Source organism: Cornus florida, unplaced genomic scaffold, assembly GCF_030987335.1.
Source record: "Cornus florida cultivar Cherokee Brave unplaced genomic scaffold, ASM3098733v1 CherokeeBrave_3.0.0_Hap2_Chr07, whole genome shotgun sequence".
NCBI lineage: Eukaryota > Viridiplantae > Streptophyta > Magnoliopsida > Cornales > Cornaceae > Cornus > Cornus florida.
This window is the reverse complement of record NW_026775577.1, coordinates 12,545,006-12,556,484: the sequence shown is the minus strand read 5'-3', so window position 1 is coordinate 12,556,484 and position 11,479 is coordinate 12,545,006. Positions and strand designations below refer to the sequence as shown.

The 11,479-nt window shown below is 32.0% G+C and overlaps 1 protein-coding gene across 1 annotated transcript; it reads left to right on the top strand.

Moving 5' to 3' along the window:
* Window positions 1-2,708: 2,708 nt before the first annotated feature.
* Window positions 2,709-11,173, top strand: LOC132316267 (UPF0496 protein 1-like). Its single transcript, XM_059814774.1, has 3 exons — window positions 2,709-3,770; window positions 6,759-6,830; window positions 11,021-11,173. The coding sequence occupies exons 1-3, from the start codon at window positions 2,709-2,711 to the stop codon at window positions 11,171-11,173; spliced, it is 1,287 nt and encodes a 428-aa protein (XP_059670757.1).
* Window positions 11,174-11,479: the final 306 nt, after the last annotated feature.

Here is an 11,479-nt window from a genome sequence, read left to right as displayed (position 1 = left end):
TAATATAAATAAATAAATAAAATAATCTTCATATGAATCTCTGCAAGCTCATTTTGTTGTAATCTGAGGTCACAAATTTGAATTATAAATAACCTCTGTTCTAAAATTATATCTCACATTCTCTCGATTTAAAAATTAATTATAAAAGTTGTAATTAATGTTTTCAATTATAAAATTTCAACTTTTAAAACCAAATTACCCTTTTAAATTATTTTTTTCCTTTATGCCTATATATATATATATATATATATATATATATATATATATTTATAAAGGCAATAAGGGTTAGAAGTTAGATTAATGCAGAGAGTCGAGTCTGACATTGCAAAATTTACAGAGGTGCTAACCTACTCGGCTATTGAGGCATCTATCCTACTCGGCTATCGAGGCATCTATCCTGTTTTTTTTATACCTAATAACCTTTTTTTCTTTCCTTTGTTACATATATTTCTTTTTTTTCTTTTATTTTTAACTAATTCTTTTTTTCTCTGTTTCCTTATTGGATATATATAGCTACACTTCATTCTTTACTTTCTTTCTTTTTTTGTTAAATAATCTTTTATATATATATAGATGTGTGTGTGTGTGTTCACCTTAGTGGATTTTTTATTAGGTTTTATATAATTTAATTGAAATAATATTATGAGATTAAGTTTTAATTGAACTAATATTATAAAATTTGAGTTTTAGTTAAGTTTTAATTGAACTAATATTATAAAATTTGAGTTTTAGTTAATATGTGAAAGAGTAGTGATACTCACATAGAATAATTTTTAATTAGCTATTTATACAAAATACAACTAAGTGAATAACTCTATTTTCTTATTTGTTACATAATTGACCAATTAAAAGAGTAAGTCTAACAATTCACTACAATTATTGGATGCAACACTTTGAGTGAATTGTTTAACCGAATAATTTTTAATTGATTATTTATACCAAATACAACTAAGTGAAGGGATCTAATTCCTTATTTGTTGCATGATTGATTAATAAAAGTATAATTTTCAATCTATTCACAGTATGGTTAATTACTATATATATATATATATATAAGGAAAAAAACAATCAATTCACATTATGCATTTGGTTAGTAATAATTTTTTTATTGTTTAATTAGTTTGGATAGCAAGAGAGTGAAAGAAAAAATGATTTTACATGTTAAAATTACCCATATGAATTTAATAGTAATATAATAAAAATAATATACAATTAAATAATAATAATAGTAGTAAAATAATATATACAATTAAATTACTCTTATGAATTTAATAATAATAATAATAAAATAATATATACAATTAAATTACTCTTATGAATTTAATAAAAATAAAAAATAATAATAATAATAGTAATAAAATTATATATACAATTGGATTTATGAATAAATATATATGTCCACGTATTTGGTATTTGTCTCTCTATATAACACTTTTTTTTTTTGTCTTTTCTTCTTTTTCAGGTTTGCATTATATATTAGCACTTTGCTATTAGGTTAGTTTCCGTTGCTTTGTAAATGTAGCCAAGAATTTTAATTTGAAGAGTAAGAGAGTTTTTGTTTGTTTTTTTTTAAAAAAATCTTTCACTTTCATGCTAACCAAACTACTAAAAAGTTTAAAAATTTTTTTTTGTTTATTTTCCTTTTTGGCCCCAGAGAGGGAGAAAGTTAGAAACCATCCATGGTGAGCATATATATATATATATATATATATAGTTAAAAACAATTAAAAAAAGAAAAAGAAAAAGAGAGAGGGGAAATAATAAGGTATGCAAGGAATGAAGATTGTATATATGTGTATATGTACAAGTGGACAGTTCAATCAATTAGAGGTGTCATTGTGAATAGCAGTCTTCTTAATTTTTTAAGCAATAGAATGTGCGACTGTAATCAGATAGTCCCATGCGCGACTGTGAATGACACTCGTCAAGTTGTTATGATAGAGATAATTAGGTTTTCATTAGTAGGATGGTTAGGGACATATTATGCAGTATTTTATTAATTGTTTATATTGAACATTACCTCCAATGACCTTGAATGACCTTGTTAATAGAACATTCAAATGTTCAACTTTCCGAACAGATGTGTTCGTATCCGTATTTAAAAAATTAATAATTTAATTCTTTATTTATATCATTTCATTTATTGTATCTAAAATTGTTATATTAGTATTATGTAATTTGATTTTATAAGGAAGTCTTCTCTTCCAAATAGTGACATTACTTTTTTCTAACAAATATGAGTTGTTGTTGTCTATTGATAATTATGTTATTTTTTAATTTTTTTTTTGTATTTTTCTAAAAATAATTGTATCATTCCTTTAAAAAACAAATACAAGAAAATTTACTAAGTAATAATCTAATGCACATAACATCACTCTTTATAAAAACAACGATTTTATCATTAGGTGAACGTGATTGATGTCAAACCTGTACTCATGAACAAACTTTTTTGGTCACATTTTTGTCCCTAACAAAATTTTGTGCACGACATTTATGAGCAAATTTTAAAATAAATTTTATTAGTTTGAACACTCAGTATAATTCTTATATAAAATAAACACACGGTATTTATTTTGAAAACAAGTATTGTGTGATACTTTACCATCTTCCCTCTCCGCAATCGCATTTACTTTACCATCTCTCTCTTCTCTCTCTCTCTCTCTCTCTCTCTCTCTCTCCTTGTTCTCTGGTTTCAATTTGAATCAAGAATGGGTGGGCTTTTGAGCAAGAAGCTAACCCTAGAGGACAATGCGAGCGTTCAAGAAGGTCTTTCTTCCTACAACACCGCCGTCAAGAAGGAACCTGATCTTCAAGAGTTTGATGCTGCACTCAGACAAAGCACAAGTGGTTTACTGAGTTCATTTTCTTTGTCCGACGACGGCAAGGTTTCGCCACTCACCCTGAAATCATTCGAGACGCTGACCTCCTACTATAAGTTCTCTCACCAGCACGTAGTCGAACTCTTCGACAAATGTAAAGACGACATTCTCAAGGACGACGAATTTTTTGATGTTGTGAAGGAGTTCTTCGACAGCAGTGTACTGGTTTTGGAGCTTTGCATTGCAATGGAAAATTGCCTGATTCAATTTCAGAAGGAGAAACTCAAGCTTTCATCGGCTATGGAGCAGTTTGGACAAGAACACGAGAAAGGTGAGAAAATTTACCACAAGACTCTAAAGGCGCTCCATGATTTCAGCAAGATTGGTAACCCTTTCAATAAGGATTTCTCTTCTTTACTGGAATCAGTTTGTGAAAAATATCTTATGATGTTAGAGAATCTTGTATGCAAGAAAAAGAAACTCGACAAAAAATTGAAGGATACCAAATCTTGGATTACATTCTCAAATGTGATTTTTGGAATAACCTTTGGGTCTATCTTTGTTTGCTCGTTTGTGGTGATTGCCTGTGCGGCACCACCAATGGTTGGTGCTCTGACGGGAGCCTTCAAGGATGTGTTTTCCCCCACGGGGGGATGGATGGACAATTTATGGAAAAAATATAAGGATGAACTCGAAGCTCGATCGATGATTAGCCCGATGAAATTTGATACAGAAGTTGTACTGTTCGAATTAGGATGTATTAAGACTCGTGTGAGCCAGTTAAGCTCTGCTATGGAATCGCTAGTAGGTGATGCAATGAAGGGTGATGGAGAAGTGGCAGAGTCTATAATACTTATTAAGGATAGAATTGAAGTTTTCTCAGAGGAGATTGGAGGGTTGAAGGAACATATTCTGAATTGTCACCATGACATATCAGCTGGCAGAAACAATGTGCTGCACACTATGAATAATTTTCGCATCAGCCACAACAATGAATAATTTTCGCCGCAGCGACAACAATTCTCAGCACGTTTCTTAATTGGTACGTTTTTTAATTGTTTATGATGTGTGTTTGTAGGTCATTTTAGCAATATGCTAATTTCTAGATATGGATACATTTTTCTAGTGTTGTGTCTTGTTCATCATAAGAATTAGGTAGCACTAAGTTATTGTTTGAAGATGGTTTCCTGCTAGTCTCTGATAGTTTCACTTCAAAGGGAATTATTGGAATGACCTCAATTTATCCCTTGTAGAGTTAGTTGGGGATACAAAAAGTAAGCTTCCTTACTGATTCATTTTCTATAAAATCCTTCTTTAAGCACAGTGGATAAAACTTCCACTGCAGTAGCTCCAACCTCCGTACCTTATTGTGCTTGACCAAGCTTGCTTTCTTTTAGATGCATTTTCCTATTTTGAGAACTTGCTGCAATTACCATTCAATGTCATATTTAATATTCTAGACTAGATGCGACAAAAAAATTCAATGCCTATAGCAGGGGTGTTCTAATGTACCATGAATTTTGTGTTCATGGAGACAACCCATGCTAAAAATGTATTCCATAAGGGCTTTGCCTGCAATATTAGTGTCATTCTATGTAACCGGAAATGCAAGATAATGGGCAAAGTGTTATAATTTGCTTAGAAGCAACTTCAAGACTAACTTTTACTTAAGCTTTTAATAAATAACTCAAGCAGATGTTACAATTTGATTGCAATCAATTCAATCAAGGAATTTTATTTTAAAAAACTCAGGATCATGTCCAAGTAATGCATAGATAATCTTATCTCTTGTTCTTTGCTCCATGCATGAAATACTCTGGAGTCAAGTACCCAAATGTACCCTTAATTGGAATCACAGCGTGGTGAGTCCATTTATTAGGAAGCCATTTTGCATGACCAGCTCTATGGGGCTCCACCAATTATGCATCATTATTGCAGGAGATTATTCATTATTTATTGGTTAGGCAAGACACGAGATATAGGCCTTGGTCTGAAAGGCTTTTGACCTATGAGATTTGGAACTGACTTGGAGTTAAGGCGGTTAGAGAGTGAGGATAAAGCTCTTAAGTCTTAACTGCTTAAGAAGGAAATTTTTTTCTCAGGAGATTTGTGCCCCCCTTTTCTTTGGGTGATGTTTTCTTTTATATTTCTTCGTGCTCTACTTCTTTTCTCATTTGTAATGAACAAAACCTCTTCCTTTGACCTCGAAGGCAGAGAAATAGAGGAAAGTTTGGATAAAAAGTTGGATCCCACTATTGCTATTTGTTGCTGCATGATAAATTACCTGATTAAGTGGGGTTTGGTGAACCACATTGTCAGCTTCCTATATTTTGAAGGATTTTTTCATAATCAATATTACCTTTAATAATCTTTTAGATCTGATATGTTTTAGTAATTGAGGCTTATTTGTCGTGTTAGTTGGTGTCGGGTTGTTATTGGAAAATAGTAGTAGGTGGCTGGTCATGTACTGAGTCGGTTTTATTCTTGTTTAGAATTGGTTGAGGTTCAGCTAGTTAGAAAAATGTACTGGTTTGAAGTTTTTGAATCTGAAAGCTTGTATATTGTTTTGATTACACTTATACATAAGGAAGACTTTTAGAAAAATTAAACATTTTTTTAAAATTTTTTTGAAATAGCTATATATATATTTATATATATATATATAAATTATAAGAAACATTATATAGATTAAAGCACCAGAGTTGGAGAGTGCTCGACGTATACCAAACAAGCCAGATTATCTATACAATCAAATGCATGTATAGATTTTGGAAAATTTCTAGAAAAAATGTGATCATAAAAAATTAACATGACGTGTTCCAATCCATGTAATGGATCACAACAACTTCAGGAGTTCTACAACTTCTTTCTCCCCACACACTCCACATTAAACAGTGAGACATTGCCTGCCAAGCTGCCCGAATTCTTCTGTTTTACTGAATCCCCAAGCCAACGAGCAAGGAACTCTCTTAGCAATCCTGGCATAACCCAATCAACACCAAATAAAGATAACAGCATGCATTACAATCACTAGGCTATCTCTTGACGAAGAAGAAACTGGTACATTCCTCTGTCTTTTAGTCCAAAAAGCATATATGCATTAGCATCGAGAATTGCTTAAAGAATTAGACTTACAAAGTAGGCAACATGTTCCCCAAAATCAATCAGTCAGTCACAGTCAGTCTACAAGCCAGAGCTCGATATGTCAAATAAATTGCTCCACACAGAGTTATTTGTCAGGTGTGAATTGCCTCTTCTTTTGCCTTGATTTATACTGCTCAGGATGAGCCAACCCTTGCCATGTCTTAAAGTCATTACAGTATTATATTGTTAAGCATGGATGTAAAGCTTCATTTTGACTGACACTTAATTATATTAGTAGTCGTATTAGCCGGCTGGTATTTGGATTCATTCACCAAAGAGTTGTTACTTACATAGATCTGTCAATGACAATATGATTATTCTTGGACCTTAGTTTGTTCACTGCAAATCCTCATTCCATGTTTAGACGGTAAAATAACTTCTTGATAATACCATACGGATGTTGATTGATCAGCAAGAGTTTATTATTCTAAGAGGGTTACTTGATCTAATTATTTCAAGCTGTATTTTTGTTTAAATAGTGCATGTGAAGTTTGTTGATGCTTTTACCAAATTACAAGAGTTTCTGTAAGCAATCCTTCAAATGAAGGGACACTTTGTATCTGTAGCAACCTGAAAAAGGAAATTACCCAATGTATGCCCCACTTACATGGGGCGGTGAGAGTGGAAGATTAGAAACATTCCTACCTTATTATTCTGCACAGAGTGGCTTTATTTTTCAATTTATATCTTTATTAGATAAATTGTATGGATATCTGTGGAGAGATTGCCCTTTTGACTGCAATATTGGTTCCTTGCTTCAAGTTGTATTTTTAATGCTATTACTCATACGTACAGCTTGCCATAAAAAATGAGAAGAACAAGGAAGCTTATACTGCAGATGTTGCTGAATTCGATTTGGTGATGCAAGTAAAAGATTATGTTGTTCAAGTTACATTTGATGATTATTTTAAGATCATAGTACAGATATTTGCATAGAATTTGAAGCAACTTTAATTGCATTGTAAATGCTTCTCTATTTTGCTACATATTTCTTTCTTGATAACTTCCAGCAATTACATCTGTTTTAGATGATACTAGTTCTAGTGCCATCCATATTTTGCTACATATTCCTTTCTTTGAGATGCTTTGATGTATCTGCATCGTTTGAAGAATGTTTGATAGGTTCACTTATAAGTGAACTAGTACTTGGAATGCCCTTGTGAGAGAGAGCTTCAAACAGATGAGTTGTTTCTATATTTTTCTGTGTGTGAAAATTCTGGGTTTTTTTTACCTCTTTTCTTTATTCCCATTACTTTGATGAGTTGTAGTTCATTACAGGCTTCTTTTGAGGCTGTGAATACTGAATGGACTGAAAATAGTTTCTGAACTCAGGAAAACAGGTGTTCAAGTAAATGAGCCTCTTTGCAGCTTCTGATATTCTCTACCCAATCCTTGTTATTTTTTCTATTATGTAGATTAGCCACCAGTTTCATCGCTAAATTAAGAGATTTAGATGTTTCTATGCTCAGTTGCTTTCTGATTAAATTTTTTTTTTTTTGGAAGGAATCCCCAGAATGTAAAGCAAGAGAAGGCAGATGGTGATGCAAGGAAAGATAAAGGCTGCATTACTTGATTAGTAGCTGATTTTTTTTTTTTTTGGAAGGAATCCCCAGAATGCAAAGGAAGAGAAGGCAGATGGTGAATGCAAAGAAAGATAAAGGCTGCATTACTTGACTAGTAGCTGATATTTTTTTTTTTTTTTTGGAAGGATTCCCCAGAATGCAAAGGAAGAGAAGGCAGATGGTGAATGCAAGGAAAGATGAAGGCTGCATTACTTGACTAGTAGCTGATTTTTTTTTTTTTCTGTATCTAGTTGCCTATAGTACTTTGACTTGATGAATTAAACCAAGAAGTTTAACTAAATTTTTGGAGGTCTATATGGTGCTTCTATATGATTCTTTAACAGGTTTTAAATTTGATGTTATGCAAGGGTGTTAAGTAATCGACCTACAAATCACTTTCCTAGGATAAAGGAGTTGATTTGTGCGAATTTGGGACTCTGTTTGATCGAGGTTTGAGTGACTTTTAATGGCTGTAACTTGAGTTGAAGAACACCCGGGCCAGCACTATGCCCACGCGCGCTTGCAGCGCGTGTAGTGGCCTGGAGTGGTATGTTGATTCGCGACTCGCAGGTCAGGTCCAAGACCTTACTCGCTAGTGGGCCCAATATAGGAGTGTGTGTGCAGTTGTTGGTATATCCTTCTTTCTATGATATTGTAGTTTGAGATATTATTTATAATTTTTTTTTTTTTTTTCTCTTCTCTAGTTGGGACTTACACACACTGCCTCCACTGAGATTCGAATTCCTGACTTCCCTTTGAAAAGTAGGAGCCTTATACGGCTAAACTACAGGTCTGTTGACGTTGTTTGTTATGTTTACATCATTGCGGTATTGGTCATGACAAATATCGATATAAATGATACATCGAACCTCGATTCACTCTATTTTACTGTCAATGCGAGATTGTTTTTATTTTTATTTTTTTTATGATTTGGTGTCGTTGATTTGGTTGAGGAGTTGGGTTATAAATATTAAGATAAATTGCATTGACACTCTTTGAAAAGTTGATTAATATCACTGAGTCAATAATTTTTTTAACAATAACATCAGGAAAGATTATACCTCTTGGGTTTGTCAAACTTGTACTTTTATAGCTGGTGGTTAGCATGGTCATTATTCATTAGACTTGTTATGATTGAGGAGAAAATTTTATGTTACTCTGCCCTTTCGAATTTGAAGTCTTGTTATCTTGTCAATTTTCACTTGACTTTCAATTAACTCAAATTTTAATAAACATTCCATTTCAAGCTGGTCGATATATATATATATATATATATATATATATGGGTTTCAAGCTGATATATATATATATATACACACAAACATACGGGTTTCAATTTTCATTTGGTTTCTTTGATCTCGCTGTATATGTATATCTGAAGTGGTTTTAATCTTCTTTGATTTGGGCACATATATGGTGGTGGTGATGGTGGTTTCAATTTTCAATTTGTTTTACAAATCAAATCTTTATGAATAAGGCCAGTCAAAAGTCTAGTAAAAAATATGGGTGAAAATAACCTCCACTCACATAGTATGCCATTTTCACCATTTTGAAATAAGTGGAGGAGAATTGGCCACATCAATTAAAAATCTTGGATAACTAAATTTTCACCACCCTTGTATTTTTTATATATAAACTTTAAGTATTGTATTCCATATATATAAACATATTTAAATATTGTATCTAAAATACACTTGTCTTCTCTCAAAATGTCATCTTCTTCCTTCTCTCTCTAAAAGCTTCCATTAATGGACTCTCCAAGGTCACAGTAATTTTTGAATTTCAAAACTTCACTTCAAAACCCGAACACACTCCAAAAACCCATGCAATTTCACTGGAGTATTATGCGAGTATTATGCAAAAACTCCAGAGTATCATCCATAGATCTAAGCTTTATTCATATAAATTTCGATTTTTGATCTGTTTTTTCTTATCTAATTAAAGAGCACAAACATCACTAATTCGCACTCTTTTTAGTAGAATTTTGTTGGGATTTTATATATAATATAAGCATGAAATATAGTTAGTATTGTTTGGGATACAAAATACGTATTGCTTGATGTTAAGTAGGATTATGTTAGGATGTTATGTACAATTTATAGTGACTTAAATTACAAACTGTTGAGATGTTATGTACAAATAATCTATTAGGATTATTTTGGTAGGATTATTTTGGGATGTTGTGTACAACTTATATTGATTTAAATTACAAACTGATAAAATGACCTAGTATTCGAAGAAAGGGAAGTAAAAATTTATGGAAACAAATAAATGGTGAAATAGATCTGAAAAATTTATGAAAACAAAATGATTGATAAATAGATGTGTAATTTGTTTGTGATTCGTTTTGGAAACAAATCAAAGAGAATTATCAGGATTTGAAAGAAGAAGAAGAAAATAACTAAAAATACGATCTCTTTCTCTCTCTAACTTTCTTTCTCTGAAACCTCTCTGAAATCTTTGGCAAATCTAAGCAAGGCGGGATTTGGGTTGATTGAAGCATTCCAAATCTCCACGCAAACTGCAAAATCTGGGTTGCTGAAATATTTTGGAAAGAAATCAAAATCAATATTTTGGGTGAAAAGAAAATGGCAGGATTTGGGTTGCTGACATGGGTTGTTAAAAATAAGGGAAGGAAGAAGAAATAGTATTTGTGAACAGTGTATACATATATATATATATAGATATATATATGGAAATTGTGTATAAAACAAATAAACATTTTTATTCACCTTAGTAACTACTGTTCATCAACACAAAATGGAAGAAATGGGCTACTGTGGGACTGGAGGTGATCCTGGTCCTAAAAAATATGTGCGTCAAAACTTAAAATTTAATAATTTGTTGATTAATTAATATTTTTAATATTTATAAGGGTTAAGTGCAAAAAACTCTCTGATATATAAAAATTGTGCAGAACTAATTCATACTTTATGAAAATGTGAATTTTAATCCATAATATTAAAAAAAGGTGCAAATAAGTTCCTTTGATCAATTTTTGACAAAAACTAAATATGAAAACTCTATTTTATCATTTTAATTCCAATTTTACCCCTCACCCATAAGTGCATATAAACTCATACCCATTTCCTCCACTGTTTCATTTGGGCAAACCCATATCTAATGAGTTAACCCGTTTTATTTGGTATTCCTCCACTCAGCTTCATTTCATTTGGTAACCCTAAAATCTCTGTCAACTACCATTCAAACCAAACAAAAAACCTAATTCTAATACAAGATATCAAGAATCCAATCCGATAATTTTGTGTAAGATAGATAAAGTCAAAAACCTTAATTCTCTACTCCAATACAAACTTCATGAAAGAAAAAATAAAATAAAATAAAATTTGGCATCCAAAAAAACCAATGGATGGATCACAGTTGAAGATCAGAGAAAAAAAACAAAGGTCGGATCTAAGTGTTCGTCGTCATCTTCGGCATATGCATCGTTCTGGTATACTCTGTGTTGAATGATTTGTGGCCCTTTTTTCATAGATTTTTCACCTCTTTGCCTTGTTCATTTATCTTCTTCTTCAATTCCTATCATTGCCGGAGTTGGAGGTGAAACATGGAGAGGGAAAAAGAGAGAGGAAGCCAGATCGGAGAGGCCGTCGTGATGCTGATCTTGCACCCTACAGCCAATTTTAAAAATCAACCCGATCCAAATCAGATCCTTTGTAAACAGTCCAAATCCTTTGTGAATGGTCAGATCTTTTGTAAACAGATTGAGCCTCATAAACGGGTTGTCCTTGCCAACTTGAAATTTTGTCTTCAAATTTCATATAATTAATTTCCAAGAAACCTATATTTATGAAATTATAAGACATTTCCCACCCAAACATAAAACGTTAATTCTTGTGCTCATAAGCTTAATGATTGTCAGTAGGTTATTCAGCACGAATGCGACTACTTGAAATTATGTTCCTAGAAAGCAGAGTCCTCTGTTTCTTATTA